Raw genomic sequence first — 25,351 nt, 5'->3', positions numbered from 1 at the left:
ATTGATCCTCCTGCCTCGGTCCCCCGAAATGCTAGGATTACAGGTGTGACCCACCCCACCTGGCCTCATTTGCTGTTTTTAGATATAATGTGATGTTAAAGTCCAGAAATATAGCATTGTTATTTTAAAAGATGAAGGGCTAGATGGGAAATCAGCAGTTCTTCCATTTTCTGGCTTCCTCTTCTGGCTTATTTTCATTTTTTCTTTGTAAGATTGTCTGGAATCTCTGGCTCCCCTGTGATGGGTCTTATATTTCATCACATTTCATATTGGGAAAGATGTTCTGAGATGGAGCGGGAACTGAGAACAGTTAGAAGCAGCTGGGGCCAGGTGCGGTGGCTCACGCCTGTCATCCTAGCACTTTGGGAGGCCGAGGCGGGTGGATTGCCTGAGCTCAGGAGTTCAAGACTAGCCTGGGCAACATAGCGAAACCCCATCTGTACAGGAAATACAAAAATTAGCCGGGTGTGGTGGTGTGCAGCTGTAGTCCAGCTACTTGGGAGGCTGAGGTGGGAGGATCACTTGAGCCCGGGAGGCAGAGGTTGCCATAAGCCAAGATTGCGCCACTGCACTACACAGCCTGGGTGACAGAGCGAGACTCTGTCTCAAAAAAGACAAAAACCTGCTGGGCGCAGTGGCTCACACTTGTAATCCCAGCACTTTGGGAGGCCAAGGTGGGTGGATCACCTGAGGTCAGGAGTTCGAGACCAGCCTGGCCACCATGGTGAAACCCCCGTCTCTACTAAAAATAAAAAATTGGCTGGGCGTGGTGTTGGGTGCCTGTAGTCCCAGCTACTTGGGAGGCTGAGGCAGGAGAATCGCTTGAACCCAGGAGGCGGAGGTTGCAGTGAGCCGAGATCGAGCCACTGCACTCCAGCCTGCGTAACAAGACCGAGACTCTGTCTCAAAAAATAAAACAAAACAAAACAAGACCACAGAACCAAACCAAAACAAAAGAAGCAGCTGGAAGAGCAGCAGTGGTCCTGTGACTGTCATGGACTCTTCTCTAGTGCTGCTGCAGTGCCCTCCCACCTGCTTTGGACCAAACTGCATGTCCCTGATGTGCCAGCTGGGTGGAGCAGAGGGATTCCAGTTTCAGATGAAGAGTTCTCATGACTGGTCAGCATTTTCTACCATTTTCAACCATCGAATGATCGATTCACTTCTGTGTTGTCTTCTTCCAATATAGTTTATTACTTATTCATCCTCTTTCTCCCTCTCTTGTCCTCTCTCCTTGTCTCTTGCTTTCCCTGGCCTGTGATCTGCTCCTGCCTTTGGTGGGAAAATGGTTATGGCAAACTAGCCTGGGTTAAGGTATTTATGAGGCCCTTCTACTGGTATAGTCAGAACTGGTCAATCAAAAATGTTGATTAAGGTAAGAAAATTTTAAAAAGGTATACATTACATGTGCTTTAAATATGTTAAATTAAATGAATGATTTAAGTGTTGGAATTACAGGCGTGAGCTACCATACCCAGCCTAAATGAATCCTTTTTGAGTAACAATTTGCCAGTGGGTAATTTCCCCCTCCTGGTGCTTAGTGCGTGAGTATCAAGGTAATTTTTCCCTGGACACCTAAGCCATTCTTAATTGCTATAAAAACCACTGTGTTTTGATGTAGGACCGAGGGCCACATTCTTTGGTGTGTTGCTACCTATGGGGTTCTGTTTGTCTTTTCTGTGTAATCTATACATATGATTACTTTGTAATTTCCAGTTTTTGTAACACAGTCTGAGTTTAGAATCCCTAGAATTTTATGAATGTTGCCCTGTCTTTTTTTTTAATAGTTGATGTCCCCACATCTAATTGTATAGCTTTTTTAGGTACTTTTGTTTGTTTAAGAGTCAGGTCCTTACTTTGTTGCCCAGGCTGGAGTGCAGTGGCACGATCATAGCTCACTGCAGCCTTGAACTCCTGTGCTCAAGCAATCCTCCTGCCTAGGCCTCCCAAACTGCTGGAATTACAGGCATGAGCCACTGTGCCCTGCCTAGTTTGTTTTGACTGAACCTTTCTAAAGCATCTCAGAGAATCATCAACTCGGCTTTTGCACTCATTTTTTTTCATTGGTTTATTATGTAATGGTCAAATTAAAGTAAATAATTATGGTAATAAGAATTTAAAGAACAAAGCTGACTCTTGGTAAATACACAACTCAACAGGTGGGACAGTTTTTGTGGGCACCCCAGGGAGGAGCTTGTTGCCCTGAATGTTTAGCCTTTTAGGGGTTTCAGGGTATTTTACAGAGGGAATAGAGAACAGCTGTCAACTCCATGAGTCAAGGAGGTAGAGCTTTGGTTAAGCTAGCTGGACTGTAGTTTTCTGATAGTTTTTTAGTGAATTTGGGATTCAGCAAGTCAGCTAGTCACTAAGTACATTAAGTTTGCCTTTAGTGAATTGGCTTTGGGCTAGTTGGCCGTTTCGCTATTGATGAATTGACTTCCAAGAGAATTTGCTAATTGTGGGGTCAGGACGGAACTGGTAGGCAGCTGTGCCAGGCAGAGGGTGTGCTGTAAATTAAAGCACAAGCCAGAAAAACAGCCAGGTATACTAGGAGCATTGCAGGTAGCTCTGCCTTGCTGGATCATGGGATTTGGGCAGGAAATCCACACATGAGGCCAGAATTATCTGCAGGGGTTAAATTACAAAGGACCTGTGGGCTGTGATGAGAAGCTGGGAATGTGTTGTGATGAGAAGTTGGGAATGTGTTGTGAAAGCAACAGTAAGCCACTGAAGGGCTCTTTTAGTGTACAATTTACTTCAGCTAGGTTCTATTTCCCATGCACTGAACCACAATCGCACTTTATTTTTACCTCTTTTGTGGCATGAATTGAATATTGCCTTTTGTCATAGTGTTTTGTATTATAAACTCTTAAACAAATAAGGTTGTCTTTTACCTTTTTATCCTTTTTAGTGTCTAATCGTGCTTCATACCTTTATTCAATAGTTAATAAAGCCTGAGATGCCCTGTGTGACATGGTGCTTCTTTCCACCTGGCTAATGTGTCTTTGGAAGTGCTTGCTGGAGAGTAGATGTGTGTGTAGTGTGGAAATCTTGAACTTCTGAATTTTTGAAGTCACAAGTGTGGGATGTAGCATGTTTCACACTCTGCTTTATCTCCCTGGCTTTTCAAGGGGAGACTCGGATAGGCTAAAATATGCATCTATTCAAAAAACTGTTTGTGGAAAGAGCTGTGCTTTTATTTTCTTTCCTTCTTTCCTTCTTTCTTTCTTTCGTTCTTTCGTTCTTTCGTTCTTTCTTTCATTCTTTCTTGGCAGTCTCGCTTTGTCGCCCAGGCTGGAGTGCAGTGGCACAATCTGGGCTCACTGCAGCCTCCGCTTCCCTGGTTCATGCGATTTTCCCACCTCAGCCTCCCAAGTAGCTGGGACTACAGGCACGCACCATCATGTCTGGCTAATTTTTTTGTCTTTTTAATAGAGACAGGGTTTTCACCATGTTGCCCAGGCTGCTTTCAAACTCCTTGGCTCAGGCAGTCCACACGCCCTGGCCTCCTAAACTGTTAGGATTATAGGTGTGAGCCACCGCGCCTGGCTTTTCAAAAGATTCTTGTCTTTGTTTCAAGGGAGACCTGTGCAGCTATCAGACTGATTGCATTTCGTTTGCAGCAAGTGCTAAAAGGGTGTTTGAGAAGGCGAGCCCCAGGTCCTGGGAAATGGATCCCATCTGTGCTAACGCTGGCTGCCGTGACCCACTGCCCAGCTCGCAAGCAGCCGGCTTGCTAAAGGGGTCTAACTGGATAAGCGCCGTTTGTGCTGCTCCCCCACCCTTCTTCAGCATAGCATTGTGTCTAAACATAGGGGTATCTCAGATCTTCATGGCTCAGGAGAAAAAAGGGCAAGCTAGGCTCCTTTTGGGGCTGTCATGCAGTACATACAACTCTAGATCAAGGCATTTTCTGGACATATTTTCATTTGGTAAACAGCCTGAGGTTATATCATGTTTCAAGGGATAGCAGAGGGAGCAACTTAATTCGCTGGTATTTTAGGGCCAGAACTTATGTAAATGTGATGCCTTTTTATGCCAGCAGATTATAGCCAAGTTTCCTTTTATTGTGGTAAAATATCCATAACATAAAATTTACCATTTTAACCATTTTAAGTGTACGGTTCAATACACTTAAAATGACAGTTAAGTATCATGAAGTACATTCGTAGTATTGTGGAGCCATCACCACCATCCAGCTCCATACTTTATCCCAAATGGAAACTCTGTCCACCTTAAACACTAACTTCCCATTCTCCCGCCCCCACCACCCTCCCCGCCCCCCCAACTCCTGCCCCTGGCATCCACTGTCTCTAGGAAATCGTGAAGTTTTTTGTTTGTTTTTTTGAGACAGAGTCTCATTCTGTTGCTTAGGCTGGAGTGCAGTGGCATGATCACAGCTCACTGCAGCCTTGACCTCCCCGGCTCAAGTGATCCTCTTACCTCAGCCTCCCGAGTAGCTGGGACTACAGATGTACACCATCACACCTGGCTAATTTTTGTATTTTTCGTGGAGACGGGTTTTTTCCATGTTTCCCAGGCTAGTCTTGAACTCCTGGGCTTAAGTGAGCCTGAAACAGTGAAGTTTTGATACCAGGCGTTAACCATCTTCCCATCGATGCATTTCGCCCTTTCTCAGGTACCTTCACAGCAACCTTGTTATCTCTGTTTGACAGATGACATTACGAGGCCCTTTGAGATTATGTGACAACGTTGGCTCTTTTACCAGTTGCAGAGCTGGGGCTCAAGTCCACGATTTAAAACAAGAAAATCATTCATTTTCCTGTGGCGTAAGATGTGACCCTTTGGTGGATGTGAGCCATCTTGTTTGCCTTTTTCACCGTCTTTCAGGAATCTCAGAGTTTTGGCTCATGTATAATCCCAGTGGCATCTTTGTTTTCAATTCGCTTTATGGCTGGATTCCACTCTATCCTGTTTCCGCCCCTGGTGGGCTGCCTCGCCTTCCATCTGGATGCCTGCCTGCTGATGGAAAAGGGAGGGGAGATGACATGGTCCCACAGGGCTTTCATTCTTTGTCATGCATAAGTAAAAGGAGAGAAACTTTAAGAAAATATGTGAGACAATCTTCCCAGTGTTTACTCAAGCGCTGTGTGGAATGCAGACTTAACAGTGATCACAATGGAATGGGGTGTAATTTGGATAAAGACTTGCATTTTGCCAAGAAGAGTATGTACTCAGAATTCTTAGTGTTAGGATTGAAACCATTTTCGCAGCTTAGACTATAAAATTTTATTATCCTCAGTTTCCCTCAGCGGCATGGATTCCTTCCTGCAGATGAGCAGCGAGCGGCACAGGAAGTTTAGATTATGGCATGAATGCCGTAGGGTGCTGCTGAAATACTCACATCGGTTAGAAAAGGGTTTCGCCAATATGTGATAGAAATGGAACTGGAGCCCTGATGTTCTTATTTCAGATTATATATTTTTTGGCTGTTACTCTTAACAGATTTTAATCCCTTTTACCAGAAAAACAGAATCTGGAGGTGTCACTGTAGATATAAAATTAAAGTCAGAAAGGGATTCCAAATCCTAGGTATATGTATTTCTCAGCTAAGATCAGCTCTTGTCATTTATTGGTGTTTCCCTGGAAAGGACTAAGCAACAGATGGGGCAGGGGTAGGGAAGAAGGTGGGGAGCAGCAGACAGAGGGCGGAGTGCCTGCCACGAGGCGAGGCGAGCGAGGCAGGCGAGGCAAGCGGCAGTGGAAGGCATGAAGGTGCTGGGTCTGCCTTGGGCGCGGGGAGGGGAGTCTTCCTAAGAAATGATGCGTCTGCTTGTGCTGTGTGATGTGGGAGCAAAAGGTCTGGACCCGTGCAGTCTTCGTTGTTCGGTTCGTTGGTTCCCTCCTTACATCTTGTCCGCTCAGCCCGCTGTGTGGTAGGTGCTGAGGCTGCAGGAGCAACGGACGCCGTGCAGTTGTGCCACAGTTTCCAGGTCAGCAGGCCGTGCCCACTCTGGCTGACTTCTGTGGATAAGCATGTCCAGCCCTGGGCAGTGTCTTTAATCTCTTGAGCCTCGGTTTCCTCATCTGTGAAATCACAGTTGAGAGGCTGACATCTGACTGTTATTTTCTGAACGAGAGAAAATATGTATCAAGCATCCCAGGACAGTGGCTGACACCTTGTAGGCAAGTGGTCAGTACAGGTTGAACATCCTGAATCTGGAAATTGGAAATGGTCCAATGAACATGTCCTTTGAGCATCATGTCAGTGCTAAAAAAAGCTTTGGATTTTGGAGCATTCTAGATTTTGGATTTTTGGATTTGGGATGCTCAAGCAGTAAGTACATAATGCGCATATTCCACATCCACCCCCCTGCCACACACACACACACACACAAAATCAAAATCAGAAGCATTTCTGGTCCCAAGCATTTTGCAGAAGAGATCCTCAACCTGTAGTAATAACAATAATAATTATTACTGTATTTATAACATATCATTTTACAAACAATTATTTATTTGAGATAGCATCTCACTCTGTCACCCAGGCTGGAGTGCAATGCATGATCATGGCTCACTGCAGCCTCGACTTCCCGGGCTCGAGCAGTCCTCCCACCTCAGCCTCCCTAGCAGTTGGGACTATAGGCATGCACCATCATGCCTGGCTAATTTTTGTATTTTTTTGTAGAGATGGGATTTTGCCATGTTGCCCAGGCTGGTCTTGAGCTCCTGGCTTTAAGCAATCCTCCCACCATGGCTATTTTTATTATTATTGGAAAGAGAATTCTCTGTGAATTCTCTTTTTGTTTAAAGAATTCACTTTTCCTTAAAGTAGCAAAGACAGATACCAATGGGCTTTCCTTTCCAAAAGACGAGAATTAAAATTACGGCCAGTACTGTAAGCCCACAAGCCTAGGTTATATTACTGTGGTGTTGTGTAAGTACTAGTTTTCTCTAATGCAAGATGGAGACCTTACAGCAGAAATGTACGATTCCTGAAGGTAGATAAGATCTTCTAAACTGAAAGTTCAGGAGCTTTTACTCAAGTATTAATTTGAGGGAGAAATATTTTAGTGAATTTGAGAGTTACCTAGTCACTGGCACAGTGCCAGTTCTTTCTTATTTCTGCGGCACAGCAGGGGTGAAGATCAGTCATTCTCTGAGGAGGGTAGTTTCTCATACTTCTTTTTAAGTGTCTAAAGATGCCATGATGGTTAGACTTTGGACCCTTGTTTTCTTTTTTTTCGAGACTGAGTCTTCCTCTGTTGCCCAGGCTGGAGTGCGGTGTGGCGATCTTGGCTCACTGCAGCCTCTGCATCCCGGGTTTAAGCAATTCTTCTGCCTCAGCCTCCTGAGTAGCTGGGATTACAGGTGCCCACCACCACGCTCGGCTAATTTTTGTATTCGTAGTAGAGATGGGGTTTCATCATGTTGGCCAGGCTGGTCTTGAACTCTTGACCTTGTGATCCGCCTGCCTCCATCTCCCAAAGTGCTGGGATTACAGGCGTGAGCCACCGCGCCCAACCCAAGGACCCTTGTTGCCTTAGCTTGTGTTTTGTGAGTGGTAGCCCAGGAAACAGTGGGGACAGATGCAGGCCATGTTAGGGGCATGTGCACGGACTGGGTCTCTCCTGATAGTGAGGGAGAGTTGAGTGATTCCACAGTGGTGTGTGGGGCTGCCATTCAGTGGTACATTTGAGGGACTTGCTCTGCCCAGAGATTAGCACGTCCTTTATCCTTTGGGAGGACATGGGGTCGGCTCTCAATGGAATTTTGGAAGAGGTAAAGTTGGCTTTGTTGTCTGTGGACCTGTAACTTTATAAGAATGCTGGAATTAGACTCTCAGAGCTGGGGTGGGCACTGAAGGTTGTTCTAACGCGATGCCCTTGTTTTAGGTGAGGGAATGGGCACGTGGAGTCTTGGCAAGGTTGCAGAGGTGCAGGAACAAGCCAGCCTTGGATGTGAGTGGCTGTGCGCCTGCGTCTTCCTCCCTTTGCCAGACTGTCTTATTTCCTGCCTGGCCTCTGCTTTCCCGTGGCCCCTGTTGGAAACCTACCTTCCCTGTTGTGTACCTTTTAGAATTCCATTAATTGTGCTGTCAGTGAATTCTTATTGGAAAGGATTGGAAAGACTTGATCCTCTAAAAGCAGTGGTGGTGACAGTTTGCTCATCTTTTCGGCCCTTCTCCTGTTTGACTTTAACAAGCCTGAAGTGTCTGAAACCCCTGTGGCCGATTTCAAGGATAAGTGGTATTTGAGAGTGGAGTGATTCTTTAGCAGTATTATTTTCTGAGGGGGTATTATTTCAAAATGAAAGTAGTTTTATTTTTTAAAATGATTTTTAAAATGACAACTATGCAGAAAAGTCAAGCATTCCAGATTGCATATAGAAAGAGGCAACCACTATGAACACTTTGGATGAATGACCTTCTGCCTCTGTGTATATGTAAGCACAAACACTCACCTTTTATGTAAAGGGATCATAGTACACCTTTGTTCTTTCATGCAGCAGTATCTCGTAGAGGTTAATAAAGTAAATGGCTGTACACATGCACTGGCCTTTTAAATGTTTGTCTGTGGATGTAGCAATACATCTGAGCATTCTTCTCTTGAACATTTAGATTGTTTTTAGATTTTACTAAACAAACTTTTATTGAACATCCTTATGTGGTTTTTTTCATATGTGGTTTTTGACATATGTTTCTAGAAGTGGAATTATTGGATCTAAGGGGATACTCAAAAGGTTGTGCCAAGTACATGACCACCAATAGGGTTTGAAAGTGTCTGCTCAGAACCCCATCGATTCAGAGAGTAAGTTCCTTGGGGCACTGAGGAAAGGAGTCTGACCTGTACTAGTTCACAAACGTTTGTTTGATTCAGCTATTTGTCGTGCTTTTCCAGGACATGAATAGTTTGTTTGACCATGCTAAAAGGAAGTTGCAATACCCTGCGTTTCAGGAATAAAAGATACTCAGTGAATCAAGCAGCTGTTTTCCAAAAGCAGCCAGCAGAGATTTTAACTTGGATGTGGACTCCTGTACAGACCTTGCCTGGTGCTGGGCCCCGTGTATCAGGTTCTGTTGCGTCTGTAGGAAGATATGAAGGACCTGGAGATGGTCCAGCCTAACGCCACACTAAGATGACAGTTTGGGAAGCCAGCCTTCTGATAGGAGTGCAAAGGAATTGGAGTTATTTAGCCTCGGGAACAAGGACTGGGGGCGGGAGGGAGGTAACTCTCTATAAGTCCCTGAAGGAATATTGTGCAGATGTCTGGAGTGAGTTCTCTTCTTCATCTGGTGAGAGGAAGGAGTGGGTTGAATCTGCAGTGGGTGATTAGTCATTCACAAAGGACTTCTTGGCTTCAGAGATGAGTTACATGGAAAGCGATGGAGTCGCACTTTCTGGAGAGTTTACATTAAAAAAACGCAACAGCCCCATACTTTCAATAGAACCTTGTTCTACTTGGAACTGTAACTGAGTAGATTTCAATTTGGGGCCTCTGCTCTGTTCCATTCCTTGTGAACATACCTCTTCCCAGGTTGTTTACAGAATCTAGGTAGTGGGAAATTGTTGCATGCTATTATTCATAGGAAAAAGGGGAGAGAGAAAGAATATGAATATTAAAAAGGTCTTTAGCAGGCAGACGTGGTGTTTGAAAACTCCAGCTGGCAGTTACTAGTGTCTGATTTTGAGCAGATTTAGATTCTGAGCTTCAACTTCTGTATCTGTAAAATATAAGCTAATAGAATACGTGCCCTGAAGGATTCCTGCATGGATTGATTGACGTTCATGTGGCAAGTGCAGAAGTGTCTAGCACAGTGCTGGGCAGATTGCAGATGCTGGGCGAATGCTGGCTTTCCTGCCACTCAGCCACCTCTTTTGGCAGAAGGACCAGTGAGAGACACACCAGCAAGTCCTGTAGATGGTCTTAGGAGGGAGAGGCTGGGGTGGATTAGAGCCGTCAGGAACATTTAAGAAAAGAGGGGACTCGAGCACAGTCCTGAAGGCCAGGTGGGACGTAGGTTGTCCCGAGGCGCGGAGTGAGCCCCAGCTCGTCCATATTCTAAGGCTATGGCTTCACAACCAGAGAGAGTTTCGGTCTCTGAGTTTGTTAAAAAATTGTGATGGGCCAGGCGCGGTGGCTCACACCTGTAATCCCAGCACTTTGGGAGGCCAAGGCGGGCTGATCATGAGGTCAGGAGTTCGAGACCATCCTGGCTAAACGGTGAAACCCTGTCTCTACTAAAAATACAAAAATTAGCTGGGTGTGGTGGTGGGCGCCTGTAGTCCCAGTTACTTGGGAGGCTGAGGCAGGAGAATGGCATGAACCCAGGAGGCAGAGCTTGCAGTGAGCAGAGATTGCGCCACTGCACTCCAGCCTGGGTGACAGAGCAAGACTCCAACTCAAAAAAAAAATTGTGACATGACTGGTTTTAATAAGGAGTGGATTCCATCTCTAGAGAATAATTTCTACTTTGTTTTAGAAAGTGGCTCCCAGGTGATTTGCTTTTTTAAAGTTTTCCTAGCACACAGTAGGGATATGGTGAGAATGTGGGCAAGCCTCACTCGTGCACTCAGCCAGTGTGGCTCAGCAACTCACTCTGTGATGAGTGCTGGGTGCGCCTGAGCATCTGTGTCCCAGGAGCCCACCGCCTGTGGCAGGGCCATGGAGTCCCAGAGTCTGCGTCTGAGGCCTGCGAGGGTTGGTGTGTGTGGAGTGTGTGGGGATAAAGGGGAGTGCAGACACTGTCTCAGACCCCTGGGGCAGCATCTGAACAGGCCCAGTCCTGTGTGGGGGAAGGGGAATTCCGTGTCGTGGATGCTCCAGTGAGACTGCTGCACACACCGAACCTGGAGATTTGGTGTGAACTGGACGGCATGTGGCCGGGGCTGGGGCAAGAACGTGCACAGGAAAGTAAGAGAGACACATCAGGGCTGGCCTTCCAAGCCTCTTCGTAGGATGAGGTTCTCTTTTGCCAAAGACTTTACAAAGGAAAGAGGAAAAGACTGGCCACACCTGTTAATTGGAAATCCAGAATTTCCTTCTAATGGTCATGCTAATTTCTGTGTCACTTTTCCTTTCTTCCTCAGCCTCCTGACAGTGGGCCTCCACCATTGCCAACATCTTCCCTCCCAGAAGGTTATTATGAGGAAGCTGTGCCGCTGAGCCCTGGAAAAGCTCCGGAATACATCACATCAAGTGAGTGGCCAGCCCTGCCCAGCCATGCTGCCTTTGTGATTGGCAGGACTGTTGCAGAGCCTGTCCCCTTTCTGGGTAGGAAGGGCAACAGGGTATTATAAAACACCGTGGGCCAAGTACTTTTTGAACCCAAAGAGATTGTCAGTACAGGAAAGGTTTTGAGAAGGACACCGAGTGCCTCACACACAAGCCTCTCTTCCGATTGCTGTCTTCCTTGTGACTCAGAGGTAGTGAAAACTTATTGCTGTGGCAACAGGTATCAGCAGTGCGGAAGAGAAATGGCTCTTTGTGGTATATTTTTTGGGTGCGTGCTACAGCCCCCACTTCCTTAGTCTTTGACGCTCTTGGGCTGCACCCATTCTGCCACGATTAAAGCAGTTTCCACCAGGTTGGCTGTTGGGCCAGAAATAATTGGGTACAGCACAAACAGGCGTCTCGGTCGTAGACTTTTGGTTTTTTCTTTTTTGGGGGTACAGGTTCTATTAGACGATTTTTGCCTAAGTTCTGATTCTCCTGGCCCCAGTTAGTGGCCTGCTGGTAGCACTCAGAAGTACCTGTTTGTTAGTACCCGGCTTCAAGTGCGGATGAAGCATGACATGATGTTGAATCTCCGGAATTCATTTTTGAATTGGTGGCTGTATGTCTCCTTTCAGTATCTGTCAGGCAGGGGGCTACCATCTCATAAGAAAGTTGAATACCTGAATGTATGTCAACTAATGGAATCCAGCTTGCTTTTTAAAACAGAAAGGTAGATAAGTGGAAAGTGACAGAGCGGTTGCTGACTGTACTCAGGAGGCTCCTGGTGCATTGATCTTCTTTGCGTGGTCTTCGGCCTTGTCTGTCTCCTAAGGGAAATGCTCTCCTTTTCCCCAAAGTTGTTATACTGTTACCTGCCACATAGAGACTTTGCATTTCAGATCTTTCTCTCCTTGGCAGTCTGCGAGCGCGGCTATTCCACCAAAGCAGGATCCGTCTTGATGATTGGAAGGAGGTTGTTACGGGAGATTCCCCCGTTGGCATGCTTCTCTGAGTGTGGAGAAGGGCTGTGGAGAATCCAGGCCAGCTGGACTGCGTGCCCCTGAGGGTGCCAGCTGCTCCCGCTTGCCTGTCTCCTCAGCTTCTGGAGCAGTCGGGGCACAGACTGGGCCAAATGTCAATACTTAGTTGTGCTCTGGATGAGAAAAGGGATAGTTCTGATAAGGTGGTCATGGATTTTTCGATTTTGAGAATAATTTACCAACTTTTTAAGAAGACAGTAGATTAGAAAACAAATTAAATGCCTCGATATAACTCAGAACGTCATTGGGTTCCTTTATTTTTAATGGCAGTGAGTAAAGACAAGTATGTTTTCTTGTTGAGGGTATTTTCTAGCATTTGGAACGTTTGTCTCTGGCCCTTCCCCTGCAGTGTACTTTCAAGGCTGGAAACAGAGTGATCGTTTGATTTTGGGGGCTGTTGGTCATTTTCATTCTGAGGAGCTGCATGTAGCTGGCAGGTCACGGCCCCTTCAGTGGGGCTGTTCCTCAGCCGCTGACTCCAGAAGAAGAGGTGACTGAGGAACTCACGCCTGGGGAATGAGGAGACAGCAGTGATGGTGCACAGTGGCTTCTCCAATCACACGTCTGCCGTGGGACTCTCAGTTGATGGCCCCAGGACACAGCCGCCCCTCCCTTGAAGAGCAACAGCCGTAGGTTGACTTGTCAGCTCAGTTAAGGATCATACCACCTTCAGTTAGATACGAACTTTGAGATGGTTTTGTCAAACCTGCGTGGGTTATGGTCTCATCGGAGAAGCCAAACCATTTTGAATGTCATGGAGGGAAGAGTTTATTGAAGGAATGAGGGCGTGTGCAGTTGTGAGAACTTCTTCCCTGGAAGAAGCACGGGCAGTTTCTGCTGTGTCTGGTCGGGCCGGCAGCCGGGAAGAAAGCTGGATGAGGACTGGGGAAGAGGAGGGACAGACAGACGGGAGCCTGCGTCTCTCCTGATGGCACGGGTGACCAGCAACAGCCCATGTGAGCTGCGGCAGTCCCTGTCCCCGCGTCCACCTGCAGAGTCTGGGGCCACTGCTCCCCTCTGCCCTATCACTCCCAGATTTCTCTCAGGGCCACCCTAGCCCAGAATCATCTAAGAAAGGGAATTTTGGGAAGTGTGATTCCAGCCTTGCTAGGCTGATACAGTAGAAAACTACCACAGTTTATCTTTGGTCAACTTGGCAGCCATGCATACCTCTTCTAGCCACACTGAGTTTCCAAGTAGAGACGAGCAGCGCACGCTTGAGCCTAACGTGATTCACCATTGCCCGGGTGACGGGAAGTTCCCCAACTCCCCGCAGAGGAGACAGAGCCCCTTTGTCCAACATTTGGGTGACATCCATTCTCTTCTAGAGCCTGTAACCTAAATTCCGAGATATTCATACAAGGTTGACTCCTGTTAGCCCTTCTTATGTGAGATGGTGGGGGCCTGGGAGAGGGGGAAGAAGAATTCGTTTCTGTGTACACAGTTATATTCTTATCAAAACAAGGAAGAAAAGCCTGTAACAGGTTCCGTCTCCACACCTGGTCAGTGTTCATGGCTAGAATTTACCACCTCCATCTACTGCCCCTTTTGTATTCCCGGTGCCCCCAGCAAACCCCTCGGTTGGTCGTGGTTTTTTCTTGGTGGGTGATTCAGCTTCCTTTCTTGAAAGGTCTGGACCTTCAGTAGCACTTCTGTATTGGATGGTCATGACTTTTCATTAACTTTAATCAGAGGGTGTGAGAACACAGAGGGGCACTCAGGGGGTCTTCCAGGTCCCCTGCGTGTTCTTCCTTACTCCCACTGTGGGGTAGTGGCTTCCTCACGATTGGCGTCCGTCACCTCAGCCACTGCAGGAGCCACTTCTTTGCCTGTTACTGATATGAGGAGCCCGGTGTGGCCAGGTGGCAGCTTCTGCTTCCAGTTTAATGAAACCATTGCCATATCTTGCCCTTAGACCAGTGCAGTCCAGCATTTTAGGGAAGGAAAGCAAGCATTTTGTTAGTGGGTCACTGGGGGTAATAGTGAGAGGAGGCTCCTCTCGTTTCACCCCTTGATTCTTGGGCTGTGAATCTGGGCTGTGGGAGAAACAGTACCACCAAGTCAGAACATATAGTGCCAGAAGATACTCTGAAGCCTCTTGCCCCCAAGCCCACAAGGTATCACCAGTTGGCTGGCACTATAATTGGATATTCAAAAAAAATTATTTTGACCTATTGGGTAAGTGACTTCAGCATGCTGGAGTCTGTGGCAAGATCAGTGAATTTCCTGAGCACAGACCCATTATTGTGTACTTCATTTGCTGTAAATGAGTTCCCTGGTCAGAAGCAATGGTGTGGGGATCCCATTATGGAGAACAGGACATTCTTTAAGGCCTTGTGGACCTAGAAGGCAAATTTATTTTAATGATCTCTTCATGATGGAAGCGGACCAGTGATAACAACCTGCCATTAGGTGCCAGCTGATATCCCAGGGATGGTGTCAGGGCGTGGGGGTGGGGTAAGGAGGTTGATGTTGCTGTCTGCTGTTGGCAGGTAGGGTACTCGGAAGTACCTGGAGTCGGATTAATTTCCACGAGTGAAGTCCGTGTTGCTGAGTTCATGCATAACCTCTATTCCTGCCATCATGTCCACATGTACATGAGCCCATTTGGACAAGAAGTCTGGGGAATGAGGCTGACTGATGCAGCTACAGTGGGTCGTGGTATTTACCTGAGTATCAAGATCCTCTTCTGCTGATGTCTGTTTACATCATGTGCCCATTTGTGAAGGTCTGTTGACAGCATCTTCTGCAGACCAGTTGTTTGTTACCAGTTTTTTAATCATATTCCTCTCCATTGTCGACCATCCAACCAAACCATTGGGCAGTGTTCATGAATGGTTGTTGAGGGAGGAGGCAGCGCACAGGACTTAGGGCTGCTTGCTCGCTCACGTCTTCTGGAGTGGATGGAGCCTGCTGTCACACACCCGCTTTGACTTGAGGATGGAGTGCCCCTTCATGGGTCAGAGAGACTATGGGCCATGCAGGGCGGCTCAGGTTTCCTCTTCTCTTGGTGTCTCATGGTGAAGCATTACGTCTCTGCCAGGGCTTCACTAGCTGAAAGTAGTTCCTCAGAAGTAAGATGGTTCTCTCTAAAGGATGGTGTAGCCGTGCTCCAAACTCCCAGAGGTCCACCCTCGCCTTGCCTGGGTGAGCCTGCCAGAGTGTCCATACCAACCTGCGGAGCAGTGAGGGTTTCATCAGAACAGCAGAACCATTACGATGGGGATAGAAGACTTATTCTAGATTAGCCGTGCACACTTGCAGGAGCTGTTGAAGTCAGTGGGTGGCTGTGGCCTGAGCACCTGGTAGGACCTGCCATCTGGAAGGAAAGCTGGCCGTGAAGCGCAGGAGGTCAAGGGTAAACGATAATCCATGAGGTCAAACTGCAACTCATCTATGACTTCCTCCAGACTCAGTGACACAAGTGACCCGCACAAGATGCGGATGCCCTTGGCTCTGGAGTTGTACAAAACACCGAAGCGGGAGAGCCTGCAGCAAGCAGCTGGGGGACCTGAGCCCATGGCTGCCCCACACAGCAGGGTGCGCAACATGCCACAGCTTCCACAGGGCCTGGCGCCCTGTGCTGGCCTCGGAGATGGGCCTGCTGTTTCCTTCTCTCCTTCCAGGTTCCTCAGTTTCTCCTGTAGCCAGACCATGCAGAGCAATGGAAGTGGCGTTCCAGTTAGCTACGGTGGCATAGCATAAACTCACTACAACGCTCGTTGGCTGTTTTGGTTTCAGACGCAGATTTCAGTTTTTTTTTCAGCTTTCTAATTCCTCTGTTTTGCCCTCTTCCCTCTCCCTCCTCCAGGGGGATTGGTTGAAATGGCATTTCTGATGTTATGGGGTGTGGGTGTGTGTGTAAATGAAATACATTATGTAATGCCGCTGGTGTTTGGAGATGAGCACTCACTTCCTCAGGCCCCGATGTTGGATGGTCATGTGCACAGGTAGTTACACCTGCTTCTAGAGTTTCAGGCTCACAGGGAGCTATCTTGTGTCCTTCATTTTATCCTCATAGTAACTCTCAGAGAGACAAGATTATCTTAAAGACACTGAGTCTCAAATAAGTTCAATGACTTACTATATTTCTCTAGAGTGAGATCTCGGACTTAGACTGGCCATTTTCAAACATAAGTCAGATCTCTGCTCTATTCACAACCTTCTCGTGGCTTCCCATCCCACTCAAAAGTTAAAGCCAAAGTTCGTCTAAGGGCTTCTGTCCTCATCCCTTTACCTACCACCTGTTCCTCCCCTGCTCACTGCCCTCCACCCCCCACCCCCAGCCCCTTTTACATGGTCACAGCGGCATGAAAGAGTGGAGAATCTGTGATACAGAAGGAGAGTCAGTGTTCAAAACTTTGTGACCCTCTTGTATTTTGTATTTTGTAGCTCTTGTATTTTGATCCTGTAAGAATCTCAAGTAGAAAAGTGTTGAATGATATTGCCAAAGTGAGGATGTGAGATGGAGAACCTTTCTCTGCACTCCAAATGCCTTGCCTTCCACAGAGTTGTGTGGGGCAGCTGGAAGGATCGAGGGGAAAGCCCTTTGTGAGTCTGAAAACGCTAGACACAGCTGCAAAGCACCATCATCCTTCTTACGAAATGACATTGAGACCTGAAGGAGCAGCTCCAGAAAGTAGCCATACTTCATCATTGTGTTACTTGGACACATCCCTACTCTCCAATAGCCCGTTTGTCATCTCTTTCCCCCTCACCCGAGTGTGAGAACAAAGAGGGCCAAGGCTTTTGTCTGTTTTGCATCTGGCAGGTAATATGTGCTCAATAAACACTTACTGAGTAGATGAAGGCTGTGCTTTTCCCACTCCTTTCCTTTGTTGATTTTTCTATGCTGAATTTCAATTCAAGTTTTTTTTTTAATTGTGAAACATCTAATATTGTGCTTGCTCAGCCTTGTGCCCAGAACTAGAACTCCAAGAGAAATGAGGGCCACAGCTCCTGCCCTAGAGGAGCCGTGTTTTCTGCCAGCCTCTCACTCTCCCCTGCCTCTGAAAAGTGAGGTCAGAAACCAAGAGCGACGCCTGGTGGGTCTTCTGCTTATGGCCTCAGCAAAGCCAGTGCATTGAAACGAAAAGGCAGGATCTGCGTGGCCCTCCAGTCCCCTTGAGAACACTTGCTTGTCACTTAACCTTTGTCTCTGGTTCGTGTGCCTTTTAAAGATAGATTCTTGTGTCATTTGGGTGGAGAGAAGGCATGGCCCCTTGGAAAGTCATGACGCCCTAACCGCCTTCTCAGGGCACCATTCCTGGCTCTGATGTGCCTGATGTGCATTGTGTGTGGTATTGCCGTTGCTTTTATGCAGTTTTTTTCTGGAATGAACATTTTACAGTTAAAAATAGTAGTTTACTGGAGTGTTCCTTAATTTCATCAGAATGACACTATGATAGCAGTTCCTGCCCATGAAACTAGTTTCTGGTGAAGAAGAGTGTGGTGGTGAATTTGAGGTGTGAAGTTGACTAGATGAGGGGGACCTAGGGAACTGGTGAAGCATTGTTTTTGGGTGTATCTGTGAGGTGTTTCCAGAGGACACTGGCGTGTGGGTCTGAGTGGCCCACACGGGGAAGACCCACCCTCAGTGTAGGCAGTACCATCCGATAGGCTGGAGGCCCAGAGAGAACAGAAACAGAGGATAGGCACGTGGGCCTCTCTTTTCCCTGAGCTGGGAGACATCTTTCTCCCTTGGACGTTAGAACTTCAGGCATCCCGGCCTTGGGACCCCAGGACTTATACCAGCACCACTGCCCTCCCGCACTTCCCCACCTCCTGGATTCTCAGACCTCCCTCTCAGACGGAGAGTTTCACTATCTGCCTCCCTGGTGCTGAGGCTTTTGGACTCGGACTGAGCCACGCTTTGCGCATCCCAGGGTCTCCAGCTGGTAGACGGCTTGTTGTGGGATTTCTCAGTCTTCATAATTGCATGAGCCATCCCCCCTAATAAATCACCTCCCTTCCCTCCCTCCCTCCCTCCCTCCCTCCCTCCCTCCCTCTTACCTATCTACCTGTTCACTCCCTCACTCACTCACTTCCTTCCTTCCTTCTTTCCTTCCCTCCCTCCTTCTGTCCACCCACTCACCCATCCACCTGTCCGTCCATCCATACATTGATCCATCTGTCTGCCTGAGCATCTGTCTATCCATCCATGTATCTAATCTGTCAATCTCCTGTGGCTTCTGTTTCCCTGGAGAGTCCTGACTGATATAAAGAGCATTTCCTAATCAACAACGTCCTTTCAACAGAGTTCACACAGTTCTGTTGTTGGCCCTTTGGTCTGCTGCCTTACTCTACACAAAATGTAGACATCTGAATGGGACGGGCCTGATGGTATCTAATCATTGCCCCCCCTCCCCGAGTACCCCTGAAATAAAACCTTCTTGTTCATCTCTCTGTGAATACCTGTACCACTTACTACAAGACTAGAAGGCAATCAGGAATTCTTTTCCCTGCTCCCCATTTCTGAGTTGTTCATAATTTTTCACAAAACGTACATTACCTCTTAATGTAATCCAAAACCCCAGGCCTCCAGACGGTGAACTTCTCAAAGTCCTAGACCACAGCTCTGGCTGGTGGAGCTACCAAGTGATATCCTGAGCGAGAGTCTCTTCTCTTGATTGGGTCATCACTAAGCATACTGTCCAGAGAGTTCTCTTGATTGGGTCATCGCTAAGCATACTTTCCAGAGAGTTCTCTTGATGGGGACACTGCTAAGCATACTTTCCGGAGAGTTCTCTTGATTGGGGGACTGCTAAGCATACTTTGTGGAGAGTTCTCTTGATTGGACCATCACTAAGCATACTTTCCGGAGAGTTCTCTTGATTGGGTCATTGCTAAGCATACTTTCTGGAGAGTTCTCTTGATTGGGTCATTGCTAAGCATACTTTCTGGAGAGTTCTCTTGATTGGGACACGGCTAAGCATACTTTCCAGAGAGTTCTCTTGATTGGGTCATCGCTAAGCATACTTTCTGGAGAGTTCATTATCCTTTGTGCTCGGTGACTTCTGGCTGTTCCTTGTTTGCTGCTAAGTTGGCTGGTTTTTCTAAAAATGTCATTTCTACACTCTTAGAAGAAGGCAAGACAATGAACTTAATTGTCTTTTTCATAACTGTAGACCTCAACTCATTCCCAAGGATGAAAGGGCTACTAGAACATAGTTTACTTTTTCCGTTTAAAATACAAAGGCACGGGTTCATGTTTCAGTCCTGTCATTCACCAAGCCTATGCTCCTGGATGAATCTCGTAGTCTTTGAGCCTCATTCTTCCTTTTCTTTGAATAAGACTAATGTCTTATGTGCCCCATCTCCAAGTGGCTGGGATGTCCGGTGAGATGGTGGATGTGAGAAACCTTTGTAAATTTGGAGCAGGCCTGGCTTTTCATGGCTTTATCCTAGCACCTGCTATGTAAATATAGATAGTTTTTAAAAAGTGCCTGGCATAGAGTAGAGCTCACAACATATTTGTGGAATGAGTGAAATTAAAGGTAGTTTTCCCATTTATAACTAACTGACTCATTAAATCTTTACTTCATTATTTACTGAACTTGATGTTTCAGCAAGTGAGCCGAGCCCTGAGGGCTGTGTGGTCCTTCAGGCCGCTATGAGAATCATCTTTCTGAAATAAAGCTAGGATGATGTCCATGGCCCCTCCAGAACCCCTCAGTTTACGTTGGATCGTAGCACAGCACGCGATCTGCGGTCTGGCCTCTGCCCATCTTCTCATTCCATATTCCATCGTTTCCTTCCACATACCCTTGTTCTAGCCACGCTTACTGTTTTAAAAACTCTATTGTTGTAAAATACATTTACCAGAAAGTGCATAAAATATGAGTGTATGCTCAGTGATTTATCATAAAGAAGCCATCTGTGTAACCACCATTCAGGTCAAGGGTAGAACACTGTCAGCCCCTGAAGCCCCCTGCTCCTTCCTAGCACAGCCAAGGGTAACCACGGACGTCGTTTTGTGGCCTCGCTCACGTCCTGTCCAGAAGCTGAAAGGACCCACTGTGCCTTGGCAGCATTTGATGCTTGTCAGTGCTTTCGCTCATCGCGTTTCTCCTTCTCAGACTTTTTCCTTTGGTTGGCAATAGCTTGTCTCAAGGCCTGGCTCTAAAGTGACATCTTCTGTGCTGTCTTCCCTGTGCCCCTGCATATGCTGCCCCCTCGTGCCCGGCTCCATGACAGCTTGCATTTTGCCCTAGATTGTAAAGATCTTGCCCGCCCCCCCGACCCCCGTGCCGTCCAGCAGAGCTTTGGCAGCAGGGGGAGTGTTTTTCTTATGGGCCCCAGTATCCAGTTGACATGTGGGACTTGAATGAAAATTGAAATGTAAGTAACCCCCTGTGGCTGCCCTGTGAAGCAGGGGGTGCTGGGTGAGTGTAGGTGCTGATGGGTGTGTGGGGTGTGTTGGAGGGGACGTGGAGCCAGTGAGAACGACCCACCTGTGGGTGGAGGGGTGATGTGAAGCAGGGGCAGAAGCGGGTCAGAGACCTGTGACCCAGACCAGGGTGTTCTGTTCGCCTCTCACCTTTGAGTCAGCCCCTCATTGCATCCCTCGTGGCCTCTGAGCTGCTCCTGTCTCTTACCTCGTCCCTTCTTCAGCCCATTCCTAGTGCCGTTGCCAAAGTTACCTCTTCAATCTCCTTAGCTTTTGCCTAAAATCCTTCCTGGACTTTAAAAAATAATAATAATAATAATAATCTTGTTCTGTTGCCCAGGCTGGAGTATAGTGCGCAGGATCACAGCTCACTGCAGCCTTGGACTCCTGGGCTCAAGTGATCCTCCTGCGTCAGCCTCTTGAGTAGTTGGGACCACAGGCGTGCCCTACCATGCCTGGCTAGCTTTTTACTTTTTATAGAGATAGGGTCTCGCTATGTTGCCCAGGCTTGGTCTTGAACTCCCGGGCTCAAGTGATTCGCCCGCCTTGGCCTCCCAAAGGGCTGGGATTACAGGTGTGAGCCACCACACCTGGCCTCCTGGACAACTTTTCATTGTTGAAAATTCAACTTAAACTTTAAATCTTTCTGTTCCTCCCTGCTAGTATTGAATCTTTGCAAGGAAATTATAAGGCAAACATGATTATTGAGTACAACTTAAACTCCAGTTTCCAGCAAGTAAAAATATGAGTTCTCTTCTGTGCAGACTCTGCCATTTTGCACAGTATTGCAACCGCATTGGCCATTGTTCTCCTTATCTCTCATTCATCTATCATTTAGGTGTTCATCCCTTAAGTATGTTTTGAGAAAGAAACGTGTTCCAGATGATTCTGGGGGCTGAGGGGAATTCAGAGATGAATCAGATCCTGTCTCAGGGAGCTTATCATCCAGCGCAGCTGAAAGTAATGAGAGGAATGATGGGCGCTGGTATTTAGGAAGACCTTTTACTACACCATTGGCCCTTCCAAGGGCTTTGCCAGTTTAATTTAAAGACATTTAACGCGCTTCCTTCTACAGTTATTTGGGCACTTGCCCTGTGCCAGGTACTTTGTTAGGTGCCGGGGAGATCACCGCCAACGAGATGGTCTCCTTTTCTTCAGGGGGCTTACAGCCTGCAGTGGGGGCCAGTGTTGAGGTGTGCTGCGATCCGCTCTGTGTTGGGCCATGTGGAGGCTCTGAGGAAGGGCATTTGACCCAGTGTATTAGTCTGCTCATGCCGCAGTGACAAATGCCACCAATGGGGGGCTTCCACAGCAGAAGCTCGTCAGTCCGGGAGTCCAGGTTAGACTGCCAGCACGGTTGGGTTCTGGCGAGGCCTCTTCCTGACTTTTAGATGGCTAAGTCCTCACTGTGTCCTCACATGGTGGGGACAGAGCTCTCTCTCTCTCTCTCTCTCTCTCTCTGTCTTCTTAAAAGACCACCAGACCTATGGGATTAGGACCCCTCCCTTAGGACCTCATTTAACTTTAGTAACCTCCTAAAAGTCCTATCTCTACATACAGTCATTATGGTTAGAGCTGCAACACTTGAATTTCCGGGAGGGACACAGTTCAGTCCATAGCACCCAGCTTTGGTGATTCAGGGAGGGTTTGCTGGAGGAGGTGTCAGGAAGTTAAACCCCAAAAGATGAGAGCATTTACCAGGCAAAGGCAGGAGGGCGAGTGGATGGACAGGAAGCTTGATAGAGGGCGTGGCACATGCAGAGACCCTGAGGTGGCAGAGGGGTGATGTGTTTGGGAAACTGTCAGTCACAGCAGTGTACATGCCAGTGTGTCACAGAGTGAGGTGGGCCCCATTAGAAGGACAGGTGTACATTTCTGTCAAAGTTCCAAGGATGCCCCAGAAGGGAGAGGTGGCCCTTGGTCGCATATTGAGTGTCAGAGATGTTGTGCACGTGGGGATGCCAGCAGGGAGAAGCAGATTGCAGCCTTGGGAGGTCTTTGACATAAAGGTGCGGACGTGGGAGGGCAAGGGACCTCCATGGGCAAGAGTTCTGTATGGTGGAACAATCTGCAGAATGAGGATGGCGCTCGTCCTGCAAGAATGTGGCGAAGAGTCAGTGTCGGGTCAGCGTGGGGTCCCGTCCATATGAAACAGTCTAGAAACAGTTTTTATAAACACAGAATTTGTAGGCACTTCACCTTGCCATTGAGTTTCCACTGCCCAAGTCTCAGCATTGTTTTTTTGTTTTTGTTTTTTCCCTTAAGGAGCAGAAGTCCCTTTCTCATTCAGTTACTTGGTGATTAAAAATAAGAGGACGTGCTCTTGAGCCCACGGGTAAACTTCAAGGTAAAGAAGTCCTTTTTACCAGTGTATGTTTGTTTTTTACAGATTATGATTCCGATGCGATGAGCAGCTCTTACGAGTCGTATGATGAAGAGGAGGAGGATGGGAAGGGGAAGAAAACCCGGCACCAGTGGCCCTCTGAGGAGGCCTCCATGGACCTGGTCAAGGACGCCAAAATCTGCGCCTTCCTGCTGCGGAAGAAGCGGTTCGGCCAGTGGACCAAGTTGCTCTGCGTCATCAAAGACACCAAACTGCTGGTAAGACATTTGGAATCGCTTGCGTTTTTTGTAAGATTGCTGCACTCAGAAGCCGTGGCATTTATATCCAGTCACCATTAACATCAGCTGTGCAGGAAGGGCAGCACTCAGGCGTCAGCCAGGTGCCCTGAGCTCCCCGCAGTCCCATGCCGGGGGCCCCCACACGCCATCAGGGAGCACTCGCCCGTGTTGTGTGTTCAAGGTTGCCGGTTTCCCAGCTCCAAAAGCAGCCAGCGGACAAAATCATTCCCGTTCCCGGGCAGGGCCTGTGGTTTGCGTCTGTGGAAATGCACAAGATTTTAACTTGCCAGGAGTTGCAAGATGGATTTTCTCATTTGTAGTGAGTCAGTGGATTCCTCAAAGCCAGCTCATAGAAGTGGGACGGGGAGCAGCCAGGAAAGGAAATTCTTCTGGAAAGCTTGGGGCCAATTCTCTCTTTTTTTTTTAATTTGAGAGGCAGAACAGGAAGACAAGAACAGAGAAGCAGGGAAGGCGAGAACCTGGACCTTGCTGTGGGGTTATTCCAGTGGAGGCCCCAGCAGGAAGGCTGCATTCCGGGAGGACAGTGTGGCGTCCCTTCCTCCTCCCCACTCCCTCCCCACCTTCCTTCTTTTCCTCCTGCCTTTTTTTAGAAACCATGGTTGGTTATTAGAATTATGAACTTTAAAGTATGTTTTTGCCTTTTGTTCTTCCTTCAGATTAACCTTGGGGGAATCATTGCTCAAAATTATATCATTAATTAGAAAACGAGAATTTATGTTTCTGTAGAGCGCTCTAGTGGAGCAGATAATCTTTTTTTTATGTTTTTTTTTTTTTTTTTGTAAATCCAGGTTTCATCTTTGAATTGTGGGAATCTTTTTTTGTTTTACTAAGTTCCTAGGACATTATATATTTTTTAATGTTTTTGTTCAGTTTTTTAAAAGAGTACATATTTTTTCCACAAATGTGGCCTGAATTTCTCCCAGATTTAGAATGTGCCAAAAATGATGCCATGGGGAATATTAAAAAATGAAAAAAAGAAGATTAATGTGGTCCTTATTTCCAGTCTGATATAATGGCTACAAGATGTGGATATATTATATGAATGTTTTAGAAATACATAATCAACTTTCATTTAAAAGAGAAGCTTCCAAATCCAGTGAGGGAAGCTTCGCGGTTGTGTGTAGGGATTAGCAGTTTGGGGTTCTGAGTCCCTGGTCCCTCTCCCCTGCCCTCCTCTCCCTCACCCCCTAACTTCTTCCCCCCTCCCCTGCTTTGTCTTCCATTTGGGCCCCTGCCAGCTTTCCCCCTTCAAAACCAGGATGATAATACCTACTACTAAGAGTAGTTGTGAATAAGAAGAAATTAGTGGAAAAGCAGGTGAAAGCACTGTTTGGTCAAATGCAGAATCAAAGTTATTTACTTTTATTATGAAGCTTTTTTCCTTTGAAAAATGACCTATCATTCAGGGCCCACATGACCCCCATTGGCATACAAAATAATGAACAGTGATCAAAGCAAATACTTTCCAAGTTTAAACAGCACAGAAAAGGAAAAGCCATGTTCTTCCCCTAAATGTTCCCAGTCTGTCTTCCCACAAGTTACCACCATTAACAGCTTTTTTTCCATCTCCTTCTGGAACTTGTTCCTTCTGTGCTCAAGTAGCTCTGGGGTGGGTACTGTGATGTACCTAGATTCCCGCTTCGGGACTGAAGGTCGCATTTCCTTGGCAGGGCTGGTGAGCCCACCTCGGGGACTGTCTGCATTGAAGAGGGGCCTAGAGCCCAAGGCCGAGCTCCCTCCCCAGGGGTCTGCATTCAATGTGTGTGTGTGTGTGTGAGGAATAGACCCAGACTCACTGGGCAGCTGTGATGGGGCCTTCCAGCCCCAGAGCTCTAATGGTGGTATCCCTGAGGCCACTCGAACTGGGCGTCTTTGCCCACCCCACTCCTCCCTCTCCTTGCTCCTGGTGTTGTCTTCAGGACGCCCATTCATAAACCTCCTGCATGCTGCTGTCTGCTGTAGAGGCGGCTTCCCAGGAAATCCCGCCTGCTAGGACTGCCAGATTGCAGCCTGTCCTATTGCTGATAGCATCTCTCTCATGAGGCATTTAACTTAAGGAAGAATATGTTACAAAGTTCCCTTTCTGAAATGATAAGCGTTT

The 25,351-nt window shown here is 47.3% G+C and overlaps 1 protein-coding gene across 5 annotated transcripts in view; it reads left to right on the top strand.

The window, feature by feature from the left end:
- AFAP1 (actin filament associated protein 1) overlaps positions 1-25,351 on the top strand; it is a 183,066-nt gene that overhangs the window by 74,265 nt on the left and 83,450 nt on the right. For all 5 annotated transcript variants that reach the window (XM_034951933.3, XM_034951930.3, XM_034951934.3 and 2 more), the window contains exons 4-5: positions 11,052-11,160; positions 22,997-23,208. In XM_034951933.3, coding sequence (XP_034807824.1) covers positions 11,052-11,160; positions 22,997-23,208 — 321 coding nt within the window. The remainder of the gene's footprint in view (positions 1-11,051; positions 11,161-22,996; positions 23,209-25,351) is intronic.

Source organism: Pan paniscus, chromosome 3 (assembly GCF_029289425.2).
Source record: "Pan paniscus chromosome 3, NHGRI_mPanPan1-v2.0_pri, whole genome shotgun sequence".
In the NCBI taxonomy this organism is placed as follows: Eukaryota; Metazoa; Chordata; class Mammalia; order Primates; family Hominidae; genus Pan; species Pan paniscus.
Note: the sequence above shows the minus strand (reverse complement) of the source record. Positions and strands in the feature narration are given on the sequence as shown.